General features: G+C 43.2%; 1 protein-coding gene across 1 annotated transcript; it reads left to right on the forward strand.

The window, feature by feature from the left end:
• Positions 1-2,002: 2,002 nt before the first annotated feature.
• On the forward strand, positions 2,003-16,755 carry FDX1 (ferredoxin 1). Its single transcript, XM_072134252.1, has 4 exons — positions 2,003-2,169; positions 12,978-13,102; positions 15,457-15,586; positions 16,492-16,755. Exons 1-4 carry the CDS (start codon positions 2,045-2,047, stop codon positions 16,604-16,606), a joined length of 495 nt encoding a protein of 164 aa, XP_071990353.1. The 5' UTR covers positions 2,003-2,044; the 3' UTR covers positions 16,607-16,755.
• Positions 16,756-16,994: the final 239 nt, after the last annotated feature.

Genomic DNA, 16,994 nt, shown 5'->3' on the forward strand with positions numbered 1-16,994 from the left:
CAGGTAGACATGGTGTGACGGAGCAGGTGGAGTAGAGGCGTCACTTAGAGGAGTCTTGTTGGTGCCGCAGTCAGCGTCCTATGTCCAAGTATCTATCCACTGAAAAATCAAAGTCACAGCAGTACTGTTCAGGTCCTGTGCCTCTCTATTACCCAGGACCCACTGCACTGGACCGCCTGGAGAAGTGACCTGAAGGCCGTCCCTGGCCTGGACCGATCCTCTTTTTGAAAAAAAGTAATAACCACTTACCTACTACAGTCTCTAATGTGCAAGGTATCTAAGGTGATAAATGGTTAGGAACTGAAGCACATAGATATATGGACATAGTGTAACATTATATAATAGTAAATAGATATCATATATGATATATTAACACTAAATTAATAGAAACAGAATATATGTACCGCGTGCATGTGACAGCATATGTACAATAGACCCCATAGAACATTCTAAGGCCCAGGGTTTCTATACCAAGCACATGCTCTTCACAATGGCGTCATGGAGCTGCAAGTGGATGAGACAGGTGGAATAACCTCCTACATGCTGTGGTCATCTAGAGACAGGCCACCATCATATACATCATCTAGAGACAGGCCGCCATCATATACATCATCTAGAGACAGGCCGCCATCATATACATCATCTAGAGACAGGCAACCATCATATACATCATCTAGAGACAGGCCGCCATCATATACATCATCTAGAGACAGGCCGCCATCATATACATCATCTAGAGACAGGCAACCATCATATACATCATCTAGAGACAGGCCGCCATCATATACATCATCTAGAGACAGGCCGCCATCATATACATCATCTAGAGACAGGCCGCCATCATATACATCATCTAGAGACAGGCCACCATCATATACATCATCTAGAGACAGGCCGCCATCATATACATCATCTAGAGACAGGCCGCCATCATATACATCATCTAGAGACAGGCCACCATCATATACATCATCTAGAGACAGGCCGCCATCATATACATCATCTAGAGACAGGCCGCCATCATATACATCATCTAGAGACAGGCAACCATCATATACATCATCTAGAGACAGGCCGCCATCATATACATCATCTAGAGACAGGCCGCCATCATATACATCATCTAGAGACAGGCCGCCATCATATACATCATCTAGAGACAGGCAACCATCATATACATCATCTAGAGACAGGCCGCCATCATATACATCATCTAGAGACAGGCCGCCATCATATACATCATCTAGAGACAGGCCACCATCATAGACATCATCTAGAGACAGGCCGCCATCATATACATCATCTAGAGACAGGCCGCCATCATATACATCATCTAGAGACAGGCCACCATCATAGACATCATCTAGAGACAGGCCGCCATCATATACATCATCTAGAGACAGGCCACCATCATAGACATCATCTAGAGACAGGCCACCATCATAGACATCATCTAGGGAAAAATATGTCATTATATATACTTTATTATTGTACATTGTGTATCACATTTTTCAAACAGTATGTAAAGCATAAAAAACTCACACATCTCACAATACACAGATAAATGAAACATTCCAGTATATGGTAACATTCCATTTAGCGTATTATGATATTGGGGCCCAAGCCTAGTAGGGGGGCCATGGCCACCCAAAATATCCACAAAATTGTATTCTCAGAAGGACCTTTAAAGGTCCTGAAACCACAGATTGAAAGCAGGAGAAGGGACTCATCTTCCATTCCCCAAGAAGCTGCTTCTAGTACCAGATGTAGGAAGTGATTCAAGACTTGTAGGGTCTATAATATTCATACAGCCCAGGGCCCAGTCTTAATCCCTGCATATGATGTACTGTTCTGTAGTATAATACATATAAATGCATGTAGAGAACATATTACACATCACATGTACATGTGCTTTGTCCTCTGTAGACAGCGCCCTCTGCTGGCTGCCGGCAGAATAGAAGGAGGGAGGGGCGGGTCCTCGGGGCTCCGCCTCCTCTTGTATAATATTGCGCCGGTGACTGGTTCCGGGAACATTGGGGCAGACATGGCAGCAGTGACCAGGTTGTTCTCCGGCTCCCGCTGCCTCCTGGCCCGGTCTAGGAGCGGGATCTCCGCGCTGCAGCGGGCGGCAGGAAGGAGTCTGGGCCCCGGAGCTGCGCGACTTTACAGGTAATGTCCTGATCATGTCCTCTGCAATGACACTACCGCGACTACAACTCCCAGCATGCCTTTCAGAACCTGACACAGCATTCCAGCAGTCGTGGGTCACTGAGGCATTCTGGGAATTGTAGTTTTTTATGAGCAGATTGAGTTTCCTGATGTTTACAAGACCTTTCAGAGCTGTTTTTTTTTTTTTTTTCTGTTAGAGTGCAGAATGTCCCTTTAATGACAGATAATCTGAGTAATCAATATGCATTGCTGCAGTCGTTGTGCCATTACAGGGCATGGATAACCTGAATACACATGTTGGGTGTGCGCCCTTCAGCGGGGACTGGGCAAGGTACAGCGTCATGTACGTCTGACTATAGTTTTTATCATATCGTAGCTTTTTTTTTTTTTGGCAGGCTTATAACACATTTAACACATATTTTTCTGGTGATAGCTTAATTTTTACTAAATTCTCCAGGCATAAATTAACTTTTTTTACACCTGACCAGCCATTTATTAGCGGTGAGTAAATCTGGATGACGAGAATAGTAGATTTCCATACCTGGAGCCCAGTGTCTGCTGTCAAGAAGCCATCCGGACACAATTCTAAGGGGTTAAACAGCCCGGATGGGATCTTCTTCCTCTCCAGTTTGTTCCAGTGCGGGTGGATAGACCCCATCTAAACACTTATTAGCCTGATAAAGCATAATCCTATACGTATAGTTCAAGATTTATTCCGCCATAACAGGGACAGATGTTTCCACCTTACTGACCAAACCTTTCAGTCATTGTCTACCGAAAGCCCTATTTAAAGGGGTTCCTGTGACAGACAAGTTACCATGGAATTCTACTCCTGCCCATGCCCCCCATGGAGTAGGTTCCCAACATGGGAACCTGTCACTAGCTCGATTTATAGAAAATGGGCTGACAGGTTTCCTTTAAGCTTTATGTGTTAGTGGGAAGAGTAAGACCCTCTGCCTCTGGTGCCTACTTAAAGATAATCTACCATAGCTGGTAGACATATTGAACTACAAATACTCTCCTATAATCCTTTTGATGTTGATCTCTGTGCTGTTCTTCTCTAAGCTTGACACACCAGGATCACCTAAAAAAAAAAAAATTCGCAGTGACGTCAGTGCTAATCATGCGAGTAGCTCGTGTGATGTCACCAGGGGGCATGCATAATTGGCATCCCGGAACGCTGGACACCGCGTCACCGCACTACGGGCTGCTAATTAAGAGTCACTTTTCTAGGTGATCTCGTCGTGTCAAGACTAGCGACAGACCGAACCGGGAACAACAACAGGAGTGTAGGATTGTATTTGTAGTTTGTAAAGGAAGTCTACAACTGTCCCCAGGTAGTTTTTAGGAAATCACACCTATGCCAGGGGTAAGACCCTGATCCAGCATCTTGTCTTCAGTAACGATTAAAGGGACTTTCCCACAAATGAAAGTTGGGCCCTATCCACAGATCACAAAAATGAGGGGTCCGATGGGGTCCCACGTACCATAGTCGGACCCCTCATTGCTCCATGAGAGTAATGGAGCAGACGGCTGTGCATGACCATTCTGCTCCATTAATCTCTATGGAGCTGATGGAGATCGCCCAGCGCAGCGCTTGGCAATTTAGACATTTAGTCCGGGAAATTCCACCTGCACCTTGGACCAAACTCGCTAGTGGCAGCCAGCCTAAGGCCTCGTTCACACGGCTGTTGGGAGGCGTATATATGGCTGACGTATATATGTTGTGTATATGTCCCCCATAGGCCGGCAATGGGCGTACGGCAGCACCATACCGTTCCTGGGGAAAACATAGGACATGTCCGATCTTTCCCCGTAATATGGCGCCGTGCGCCATGTTTCTCTATGAAGAGGGCCGGGAGCAAGCAGCGCTCACCCCTTCCTCTATGGTATGGTATGCTATGGTATGGTATGCCGGGCACACGTTTGTGTGAATTGGCCCTAAGGCAGGATTCACATTTTCAGTGAGAAGTGCTGTGTAATGGACTATTCACTTGGGTTGAAGTTGGTGCATCATATGTCAAAATACTTTTTGGTTCCCCCGATTATCTAGCAGAGCCAACAGTACAGCTGTCGGCTCTGCTGCATATCGGGGAAACTAAAACTCTGTGCGTGATATAAGTTCAGTCCCCCGTGTAGCGATCAGTCCGTGGCGCGGCACTTCTCACGTAATGTAAAACCGGCCTAAACTGCAGCACTTATACCGTGTGTGTTATGGTTTTTCATTTCTTCCTACTCCTGTTCCCGGGTGATGGATATGGTGCAGTCATTCCTTAGGTTGCATTGCCAGAAGGTTTGCACAAATGGATTTTTTTTTCTACCGACCCTTGCTGATTCCCAAAAAAGGGGTGTGGTTTGGGTGGGGTAAAAAAATTGGACCACTGACGTCAACTTTTTAACTCATTTATAGCCGTTATAATTTATATTTTTTGCACGAATTAAAAAATTATTTATTGCTGTTATAATTTTTGTTTTGGAGTTATAGTTACATACATTAATTGTGTTTTAGGAATAAGCTCCTATAAAGACCTTCCCTATCTACAAGCAGTCTGAGCCTAGTCATCCTATGAGAAAAGACTCCTCCCCTTGAAGGGTTAATTCTCAGAGATTTTAAGTTTGTGATGTTGCATAACTGGGGGGGGTGGGGTTGTTCATTATTATGATGATGATGTAACGAGGAATAACAAAACCAGTGGTAATCGGATTGGGTTGGAGTTACAATCCTAATCCTGTAGGAATAAACTACAAGTTTTTGTTGGATCTCCGCGCTGTGACTGGACTTATTACATAATTTTGGGGATTTTCCGTGCTCACGTCTGGTCTGATCCAGGATTATTGCTTGGAGAGCTGGGGGACTGTGTTGTGACTGCAGTGAAAGTTGTACCAAGACATTGAAACGTTGCTGTCTACATGTGGGAATCTGTTCCTTATGGAATACATATAGTGGTTTGTTTATTCCACATCATATCATTAGGTTTGATGATAAAGGAAATCTACCATCAAAATAAAACAGTCCCCAGAACCAGTCCATGCTATCGTTTCTCAGGCTGCTATCACGTGCAAGGAGCACTCCCCCCATCCCACCTCACTTTGTGCTGCATTGAGATTGCAGAGGTAGGGGAGACAGTCTAACAGCATGGGGAGGGGGTTAGCATAATTTTAAAAATTGATTTTGGAAGGAAGGAGGACAAGAATAACAAATATAAGAAGATTACCACAGTCACGGTGCCTGGATCTATGAGTAAGTGTTCCTGGTTTATCAGGATTCATTTGATGATGGATTTCCTTTAAAGGGAACCTACCACCACGATTCTACCTATAAAGGCGTTCTGCGCATGCTACGAGGAGCTGCGCGCCGAACATTAAATGGTAGACGGAGTAACGTGGCTACTGGAGCGTGGAGTAGCCGCGACTAGTAGCCTCATGTACAGCTACTCCACGCCCCAGAAGCCGCATAAAAAAAAAATTGACATATGCCTGCAATAAAGTTTTCTAAAAGACACCCGGGACGTGAGGATTAGCCCAAAAAAGAGCTATCCCCATAACTCTCCACATTTTGAATGGTTTGTGTAACCCAAAGTTATACAATTTCCAGTGTACTTTATGTATCAATTCCAGTGTCAGATAAAGAGACACTGGATATACAGTATTTATGTGGGGAGATTTATCAGAAATGTCTGAGGTAAAACTGTTCTAGTTGCCCATGGGAAACAATTGTGGGGCGATGAAAGCTGAGCTCTGATTGGTTGCCATGGGTAACTAGAACAGTTCTGTTCTCAGACACTTCTGATAAATCTCCCCCTATGTTTCTGTATGATTTGTCTGGTGCCACCCAAACGTCAGCCAGTAGCGCCCCCTTCTGGTCAATCCTGGTGCTGCTGTAGTATTTTCTCAGGTGGATTTTTGGGTGGTAGGAGTGCAGATTAATGATGCAATACCCCAATCGGTTCTTGTAGGCTTTGGTCGTCTACTTAGAACCAGTATGTGTCTTTATGGACCAGTATAAAAGATCCAACCGGCGCATTGACGTTTTATCGGTTTATATGGGCGATGACCGGATTAAGTCTAAGCTGTCTGAGCCGCATGCGGCTTCTGTATTACGGCCGCAAATCTCATGACTGCCGGTCTCATGAACCGAATCTCCGTATCCGAGGGATTTATGGTGCTGGAAATGAGGATTATTTGGTCAGAATGGGATTTGCAAACAAATTTATTCATTTACAATCCTTCCCTATTATATGTAGATTCGGCCAGATTTACTAATGGTGTCTAAAAAAATTTGCTACAAGGAACAAGAAGAAGTAACCAACTACTGGTAGCTAGAGATGAGCGGACCTAAACCTTAAAGGGCATCTACCACCAGAATGAAAGAATGTATGCAAATGAGCCTCAGGGGCTCCCGGCTCCATTAACACCTACATACAGTCCTTCATCTCAGTGGTAAATGCCCTTTAAGTTTAGTTCCGGGGTTTGAGTGTGTCTCACACACAACCCGGACATATTGCCAGATCTGGCAAATTGACGCCACTACTTACTAGCCGTGGCTGTGGCTGATATTTAATTGCTGTAGATGGCCACCATGGATGTCTTGTAGAGGGAAGTGGAGTTTTGGCAGAACTTGAGCCCCTGTTCTTGTAATCGTCCTATGTACTGCATGTAACGTGTGTTGTTTGCGCATTTTATATAATATCTTTATGTAGTGATTTACAACTCATAGGGAACATGAACAAATAAAATACTACATTACAAACAGTCATATGGAACAATGGGAGTGAGGGCTATGATCACAAGAGCTTACAGTCTATGAGGATGAGGGGGTGACACAAGAGCTTACAGTCTATGAGGATGAGGGGGTGACACAAGAGCCTACAGTCTATGAAATGCTGATTATTGACAGCCTTAGGGCTTATTCACATGACTGTATATGTTCTCCCCTACATACAGATTGGCTCATGACAGGCTACCCTATCAAGTATGTGAGGCCTGTCCCTCCCCACACTGAGCTGATAAGATAACGTCCCCTATCTCATACGTAGCACTGTACACACAGTCATCTAGCACTGGTTGGAGAACCAAACTACAACTCCCACCGTGCCATGAGACTGCAGGCAATTGTATTTTGCAGTGGCCTGAGAGCAGAGGAATGGATTGTGTTTTATGTTGAGTTTACTACATTGTACAGGCGGTCCCCTACTTAAGGACACCCGACTTGCAGACTACCCCTAGTTCCAGACGGACCCCTATGCCCACAGTGACCTCTGGTGAAGCTCTTTGGATGGTTTATTTTAGTCCCAGGCTGCACTGATCATGTAAGGTGTCTGTAATGAAGCTTTATTGATAACCCTTGTTCCCATTACAGCATAAAATTGTGAAAATCCAATTGTCAATGGGACAAAAAAATGGTTTTTGCCTGGATCTACCATTATAAAATATACAGTTCCGACTTGCATACAAATTCAACTTAAGTACAAACCCAAGGACCCTATCTTGTACGTAACCCAGGGACTGCCTGTATTTGTCCTTCTGCCCTTGTGCTGTCACATCTTGATCCTTACATTTTCCCGTCTCGTATCCGTCTACTTTTGCTGTCTCCCTACACATGAAAATCTTTGTTAGGACTAAGTTTTGGTGAATTTGTCTTAAAGGGTTAATAAGCATACGTTTTATGTCTGATATATGTGAACGTACCACCACGCAGATCTGCATTCTCATGAGAACCTAGGTCTCCCATGCCCAGTCTCACAGGCTTTATTCACACTGCCGTTGCCCGCCCGTACCGTACCGTAGCGGGCAACGGCAGTGTACGGGGAGAGGAGGAGGAGGAGGAGGTGAGCGCAGCTGACCCCCGTCCCTCTCCATAGCAACCTATGGCGCACGGCGCCGTATTACGGGAAAAGATAGGACAGGTCCTATCTTTTCCCCGGGTACGGAACGGTACGGTGCCGCACGTGTGCAGCACCGTACCGCTCCTGTAGGGTGCCGTGCGCCCATTGCTGCCTATGGTGGACGTATATCGGCCGTATATACGTCCCCCATACGTTAGTGTGAATGTAGCCTTAGATTGTACAGCAGTCCCTGGGTTATGTACAAGTTGGGTTCTTAAGTTGAATTTGTATCTAAGACGGAACTGGTATGTTTTATAATTGTAGCTCTAGACAAAATTTTTTATTTTTTTTTTTTTCTCCCTGTAACAATTGGCTTTTCAAAATTTTGTACTGTCATGGGAACTAGGGTGTTCGTTCGGTGACCGCTGGTAAAGAAATTAGGGTAACATTTTTAGGAGGCACTTTAAGGAGCTTTCTACTTTCATTATAACGATTACTTTTACATAGGATAGACCATGAAACTGTTAAGGACGCTCTTCATAATACAGCAGGTGTCTGCTGTATTATACAAGTTGGTTGCTGTTGTCAAACTTTATTGTTGGACCTAAACAACGTGATGTCATTGGTAAAACTAGAATCCATGAAATCTGACTGTCTCTTGTTTTTTTAAGAAATTCCCAACCAGTTCATAATATCCCTTATTAGTTAGTACATGGTGTACACTTCCAGAAGTCTGTTGCAAGAGTTTGTCAGGAATAGGGTTAGTAAAATTAACTTTAATTGATATGCATTAAAAAGAAAAAAGGGGAATATAAAGAAAATTAATGTAGGCAGCACTACCAAAATTTATTAAAAATCTACAGTCAGTAAAGCCCAAATTGAAAGTTTATTAATAAACATAATTCTTTGTGGCTGGAGTGTGTTGTGTGTTGTCAATCATTTTCAATTGTATCCACTTAAGTGGGATGGAAGTAGTGTGGAAACAGAGTTGCCAATTCACTTTAGACTAGAAAGGGATACTGAGTATTAGGGACAGTAGATGTCTGTCAGCAGCTGTAATTATAGCTCTTTGAGTTGGTATTTTATGCAGTGTTCCAACACATCTTGTTGGGAGCCTGACAGTGTGTATGTATCCATCCAATAACGGTAACTAATGAGTCTATTTAGATGCAGGCATCTGTGTATGCACCACACTCTGAGGTTGTAACTCACTACCGGCAGATTATGTGTGTGTTGGTCGAAACACACACAGTCTACTTTGTACACACACATATTCACACTTTAATTTGCCACTAACCTAGACTAACTATAATAGTATTGGGCTAACTGACTGCTAAATAAAATACAGAACACTAAAGCCCCCCCGACATGTTTCGCCACAATTAGTGGCGTCCTCAGGGGTGCCGGGGCTAAGTGTGAGTGCGGACCGTAGCATGCTGACAGATATAACCTCTGTTTTGGGTTGTCTTAATGACATCAGGTACTTGCCCGGAAATGAGGTGTGAAGGTATACATTCTAAGATTGGTGGAGGAGCAACTTACCTATATTCCATTGGTCAGCTTTCCGATCGTTCAAATGGATGTGCGCATGCGTGAGAACTTCTTAGTTCTAAGTCGTTGCGCCGGGATCACAGCGGCTGCGCAGGGTGTTAGAGAGAAATCCCATATTATAGATAGAACAGAGCGCATGCGCCAGAATAGTACGTGCGACAAAAAAAATATATATATATATTACGAAGATGTGGCGCTCATGCGCTCGTTTCAAACCTCAAAGTCTTAAGGGACCTCTCGGGCGCTTGCGTTCAGATATAGAGGAATTTTGTTCTTTACACTAAGAATTTAATATCTGCGCTTGCTAACTGACTAGGAAACAAAAGAGTTGCATCAACATAAAGTATTTCTGAGTACTTAATATACAATCAAAATGAGTATCATAAGATTGTATCAGTATATATAGCCAATAAGTATCCTAAAGGTAAGTATACCTAGTTTTATATCTGTTTTGTCCATCAGCCTTAAAATTGTAGTGCTCAGATATACCATCATATAGGTAGTTGAAATCCATTTCAGCGTATCTATTTTATTATATTTTATTTTGTTCTTTATTGATGAACGAACCTCAATATCCCTTAAGGACATGCCACTGTGAGACGTAAGAGGTAGGCTATATCGTCTGTTGGCTAGAGCTGCATATTGCAACTATATCTGTTCAATACTTTCTTATTTGATTTATTAGAGGAATGCAAAAAACGTGAAACCCTCATTTAGACCGTTCGGACTCAAACTTTCCAAGCGGTCTATCCATCGGGCCTCAAGTTGGAGGAGTTTTTTATCAATATCGCCCTTGCGGGGGCCTAATTTAAGTTGGTCAATGGCCCAGAACTTAAGGTGGTCCATCCTGCCCTCGTGGACCAATCTGACATGTCTTATTGGTCCACGAGGGCAGGATGGACCACCTTAAGTTCTGGGCCATTGACCAACTTAAATTAGGCCCCCGCAAGGGCGATATTGATAAAAAACTCCTCCAACTTGAGGCCCGATGGATAGACCGCTTGGAAAGTTTGAGTCCGAACGGTCTAAATGAGGGTTTCACGTTTTTTGCATTCCTCTAATAAATCAAATAAGCAAGTATTGAACAGATATAGTTGCAATATGCAGCTCTAGCCAACAGGCGATATAGCCTACCTCTCACGTCTCACAGTGGCATGTCCTTAAGGGATATTGAGGTGCGTTCATCAATAAAGAACAAAATAAAATATAATAAAATAGATACGCTGAAATGGATTTCAACTACCTATATGATGGTATATCTGAGCACTACAATTTTAAGGCTGATGGACAAAACAGATATAAAACTAGGTATACTTACCTTTAGGATACTTATTGGCTATATATACTGATACAATCTTATGATACTCATTTTGATTGTATATTAAGTACTCAGAAATACTTTATGTTGATGCAACTCTTTTGTTTCCCAGTCAGTTAGCAAGCGCAGATATTAAATTCTTAGTGTAAAGAACAAAATTCCTCTATATCTGAACGCAAGCGCCCGAGAGGTCCCTTAAGACTTTGAGGTTTGAAACGAGCGCATGAGCGCCACATCTTCGTAATATATATATATATATATATATATATATTTTTTTTGTCGCACGTACTATTCTGGCGCATGCGCTCTGTTCTATCTATAATATGGGATTTCTCTCTAACACCCTGCGCAGCCGCTGTGATCCCGGCGCAACGACTTAGAACTAAGAAGTTCTCACGCATGCGCACATCCATTTGAACGATCGGAAAGCTGACCAATGGAATATAGGTAAGTTGCTCCTCCACCAATCTTAGAATGTATACCTTCACACCTCATTTCCGGGCAAGTACCTGATGTCATTAAGACAACCCAAAACAGAGGTTATATCTGTCAGCATGCTACGGTCCGCACTCACACTTAGCCCCGGCACCCCTGAGGACGCCACTAATTGTGGCGAAACATGTCGGGGGGGCTTTAGTGTTCTGTATTTTATTTAGCAGTCAGTTAGCCCAATACTATTATAGTTAGTCTAGGTTAGTGGCAAATTAAAGTGTGAATGTGTGTGTACAAAGTAGACTGTGTGTGTTTCGACCAACACACACATAATCTGCCGGTAGTGAGTTACAACCTCAGAGTGTGGTGCATACACAGATGCCTGCATCTAAATAGACTCATTAGTTACCGTTATTGGATGGATACATACACACTGTCAGGCTCCCAACAAGATGTGTTGGAACACTGCATAAAATACCAACTCAAAGAGCTATAATTACAGCTGCTGACAGACATCTACTGTCCCTAATACTCAGTATCCCTTTCTAGTCTAAAGTGAATTGGCAACTCTGTTTCCACACTACTTCCATCCCACTTAAGTGGATACAATTGAAAATGATTGACAACACACAACACACTCCAGCCACAAAGAATTATGTTTATTAATAAACTTTCAATTTGGGCTTTACTGACTGTAGATTTTTAATAAATTTTGGTAGTGCTGCCTACATTAATTTTCTTTATATTCCCCTTTTTTCTTTTTAATGCATATCAATTAAAGTTAATTTTACTAACCCTATTCCTGACAAATGGGTTCTAGTGAGGCCGCTTAGACCTTTTTTTGTTAAGAAATTGTCTGAATCTATGAGAACCCAGTCAATATCTAGACCACGAAATTGTTGTCAAGATGTTGCAAGAGTTTGGCATTGATATTTTTACAATACCAATTGACTTTTAGTCCAGGTACAATCTTCATACCTTATTCCTTGTAGATTCAGAATTTGACCTCACTTCAACTTTTGACCCTTTATTTACAACTAGGACCAAGGGGTCATTATTCACAAAATGTTGGGTTACATGTGTCGCATGCAAAGCTTAAAATTGTGGGATGTCTGCAGCGGTGCCTCCCAATCCAGCTGCGTAGGGTCCTTTAATCAGGGCTGAGACATATCTTTATGGTCACAGATGGAAGAGAGAGATAATAATTATTTATTTTTTCTTATGGCTCTAAAAAAAAAGTGCAGCGGGGTCGGACCTTATAGTCCAGATTTGCGCACAGTCGATGATGGTAGAAGTTGAAAATGTCACTCGTGACTAAGCTTGCCTTGATTTCCGTAGGGGGATGGAGTGCTTATATCTGTCTGTAGGTGACATTGGTAAATATTCACCCCCACCCCCACAATGCACTTGTAGGCTAATTTACATAATCTCAAAAAGATGATAATCTTTGCGTTGCTTCAGTTTGTGGCCACTAAGATATGTCTCCGTGCTTAGTAAAGGGTCCTACACCATACGTGAGGCATCCTGTACCTGACAGGAAAAAGAAAGCTACGAACCGGGCCTAATGGCTTCAACGGGATTCTACAACCAACCCTTTTGCTTAGTTATTTTTGGTTTATTGTGTATTTTATTATGCTTCATGGTCACAGTATGTATTAACCTGATCCCCCTTCTCCTTACAGCTCAGAAAACAAAGTTAAAATAACATTTATTAATCGGGATGGAGACTCCATTGTAGCTGAGGGAAAGGTCGGAGAATCCCTTTTGGACCTTGTTGTAGAAAAGAATTTGGACATAGATGGTTTTGGTAAGTAGCTTAAAACAACTCATTTAACCATGTCAAATGTATGTGCAGATGTTTTTCCCTGTTTCTTATCACTCTTGTGCACTGGTGTGTGAGATTTCTTCACTCAACCTAGCACAACACCGCCTCTGGGAAAGCGCTGTAGTATTTCAACAGAAGCCTTATACACCCGGGGGGAGGAGCTGTGATAAGATCTCCCTGATTGCTCCAATCCTGGAATATACATTAATTTCCCACAATCCTGCGGCTATTAATAACACACACACAAAAAGGTACGATTACACAGATCTCCAGGGACAATGTCTAACACGCTCTGAAGCTTTATAGGGTCAATATTGCTTGTAGAGTCCAAAGCCTTAGACTATAGAATAGCTCATGCAGTTGGAAGGTGATAACATACAGACACACAACACAGTGTACGTATAGTATGGGCTACTCTAATATGAGATTTGCTGAGTAACGTACAGTAAATACCCGTATGAGCAGCTGTGGGGCCTCTGATCCTTCCTGGAATGTTGCTGGACTAGTCTACAGGGCCATTCTTAAAGAAAGCGTCTTAACTGTACTAACTCTAGGTTTAGGTTTGATACCTTCATACAACATGGGACTCTTTGCCATTCAGGATCTTCTGGCATAACCTTCTCTCCAGATCTTCCAGATCTTTCATCTTTTTATTACACACTGAAGATGTTTACTGCTCCTTTTTATGAGAACAATTCTGTTCTTTTTGGATTTCTACCAGGGATAAACTTTTTTTTTTGTAATCCACATATCAAAAGTCCTGTCCAGGCTGTGTAGCCCTTTGACACTTTTACTCAAGGGTGGAGGGTAGGAAGCTTTGCTTGTAAGATTAAACATACCGTGCTGAAAAACCTCACTTCGGCTTATACACGAGTCAAGAAAAAAATAAAAACCGTAATACTCACCCTCCGGTGTCCCGATCTTCAGCGAGAGGCTCCTGATCCTCGGCGCTGTACCAGGCGGCGGCTCCTCTTCTCTCTTCTGTAGCCGGCAGATTGCATCCATGCGATCTGACGGCGGGTGCACAATAAGATGCAGCGGTGTCGCGGCTGATGACGTCATCAACCGCGGCATCATAGTGCGCGCCCGCCGGGAGATCACATGAGGGTGAGTATTAAGGTTTTTTTTTAAATTTTATTCGCTTGGCAGGGGGCAGGCTGTATACTTTATACGGGCAGGCTGTATACTTTATGCGGGCAGGCTGTATACAACACGGGGGCTGGCTATATACAACACGGGGGCTGGCTTTATACTACACCCTCGGCTTATACTCGAGTCAATAGGTTTTCCCAGTTTTTGGTGGTAAAATGAGGGGTCTCGGCTTATACTCGGGTCGGCTTATACTCGAGTATATACGGTACATTATATCCTCCTCCTTTAAAGGGGAGCTATGTCTACATTTTCCACAAATACAGCTAGTGTCAGGTTCCCGAAGAGTCCTATTAACCAAATACCACCATTTTAGCTAAAAAAAATAAAATGTGTTTCCCTCATAAGGGTTTCTGTGGGATTCATCTGGGTCCTCCGGTTTCCTCCCACACTCCAAAACATACTGGTAGGTTTATTAGATTGTGAGCCCCATGGCGACAGGGACTGATTTGGCAAGCTCTGTGCAGTGCTTCAGCATCGGCGTGTGCTATATAAATTATTATTATATCTATAAAACATCTACTTTATCTTACCTGGCATACAGCTCCATGTACTAGGGGTGTGGCTTCCTTGGCCCGGTCCAGTAGCTCCTCCCTATGCCTTTTCTCACCATTCTGCACTTTACCTAACCCTGATCACATGATCTATTCTAAGGTCCTTTAACCCTTAACATTTGCAAAATCTACCCAGTGTGTGTATATGATCGCATGAAATCACAGCAGCTTCCATGGACTTCTAGTCCTCACCATGCCTGCATGGAGACATGCTGTGATTTCGTATGATCAGATGCATACATAGGGTAAATTTAGCAAATGTTTAGGGGTAAAGGACCTTGGATGAGAAAAATTTTGGATGGGTTAATTTGAATGGCGCAGCGCTCGGCAATTTCCGTCAGCTCTGTAGAGATTAATGGAGCGGAACAGTCATGCACGACTGTCTGCTCCATTACAGACGGAGGTATGTGGGACCCCTTGTTTTCGTGATCTGTGGGGGTGTCAGCACTGAGACCCCCCACTAATCAGCAAGTTGGACCCTATCCCGTGGATAGGGCCTAACTTTTCTTCATAGGAAGACCCCTTTAAGGAAATTGATATCTTCTAGAGGGAAGCCATGGCACAAATAAGGGCGCCTATTATGTTGCATGTCACATGGTGCCATACAGATAACATGGTCTTTGTCTTCTCCAGGTGCTTGTGAGGGAACTTTGGCCTGTTCTACTTGTCATCTAATCTTCGAGGATCATATATTTCAGCAGCTGGGGCCAGTTACTGATGAGGAGATGGATATGCTGGATCTCGCCTATGGACTCACTGAAACGTAATTACTCTTCTTTCGACTAAATTTTCCATTTGGTTCAATCACACTTGACCGTTTCTGCAATGTGATCAATGGGGCAGCTGTAGAGAGTAGAGACTAATGTCATGCTGTCTCCTGTGCACCTTGAATACAGAAAATAGAAGTCCAAGTCATCTGAAGGAGAATCCAAGTAATGGTTGAGAACAGCTCCATACAGAACTGTAGGTGGGAATAAAAGATAGTTTTTGTAGCTGAATTTTATACTTCAGTCTAATGCGGCTCCTCCTCAGACATTAATGGAGAGCTGTAATCTGATACTACTATGAGCTGACTATCCAACAGCAATTTTTGGCGAAAATTTCAATGTAGTAGAAAAGGAGAAGTTCATATTCAGCCTAGATCATTTCTATGCCACTTTGTTATTCCTTCTGTGCTAGCGGGTGATTTCCAGTAGAAGTAATGTGCACACGACGGTTGAGTTGCTGGAGTGTTGCCTCAGGGTAAAATTTATAAAGGGGTTTTCCCACGAACTAAAGGGATAGGGTCTAACTTGACGATCAATGGGGGTCTCAGTGCTGAGACCCCCAAAGATTGTGAAAATGAGGGGTCAGCACATGACCGGTCTGCTCCATCAATCTCTATGGAACTGACGGAAGTTGGAGAGCGCCGCGCTCACATATCTCCATCAGTTCCATAGAGATTAATAGAGCAGAACGTCCGTCAACTCCGTTAGTCTGACGGAGCGACGGTCCGATGGACCCCTCCTTTTTGAGATCTGTGGGGTTCTTGGCACTGAAACCCCCACTGATCAGCAAGTTGGGCCCTATCCTGTGGGCCCAACTTTAGTTTGTGAGAAAACCCCTTTAATTGTATGTATAGCAAGTCCTTTTAACTCGCTAAGTATTTCCTCTTTTCTCCCCATGTAGGTCAAGACTGGGCTGCCAAATCTGCCTCCAGCCATTCATGAACGGGATGACTGTGAGAGTCCCCGAGGCAGTGGCCGATGTCCGACAAGCAATGGACATGGGAAAGAGTTCTTGAAATAAGCCAAAAATGAAGAAACTTTTTTGACCTTTTTTATATTCTAGTTCTTAATCTTATGTAATGAGATCTTTTATGCTATAGGACACCAGTTAACAAAATGTATTATTTTTGACAATTTGCCTTAAAGTGTATTTTTGTTTACTGTATGTCCGAGCGTTTTTTGTCAGGTGTAGACTGTCAGATTTATGTATGGAAATGGCATATGAGCGGCTGCAGGCTACGCTTGGTTAACAATTTTATTAGTGACCTCTCCATAACATACCTGGAGGCAGGTGGCACTGCTGAAAATACATTAATTGTATAATATACCTCAAGAGTTCTCTTCGATTTGCCACGTTGGCCGTGCCTAAGGGAAAAAAGTGCCCCGATCCTGGTGTAATCTGCA

The sequence above is a fragment of the Engystomops pustulosus genome, chromosome 2 (assembly GCF_040894005.1).
Source record: "Engystomops pustulosus chromosome 2, aEngPut4.maternal, whole genome shotgun sequence".
NCBI lineage: Eukaryota > Metazoa > Chordata > Amphibia > Anura > Leptodactylidae > Engystomops > Engystomops pustulosus.

Excerpts from the sequence above, each read along its gene's own strand:
- FDX1 (XM_072134252.1), top strand. The coding sequence starts at position 2,045 with ATGGCAGCAGTGACCAGGTTGTTCTCCGGCTCCCGCTGCCTCCTGGCC. Across the intron at positions 2,170-12,977 it reads GGAGCTGCGCGACTTTACAG|CTCAGAAAACAAAGTTAAAA; the intron begins GTAATGTCCTGA and ends TTCTCCTTACAG. Across the intron at positions 13,103-15,456 it reads TTTGGACATAGATGGTTTTG|GTGCTTGTGAGGGAACTTTG; the intron begins GTAAGTAGCTTA and ends TGTCTTCTCCAG.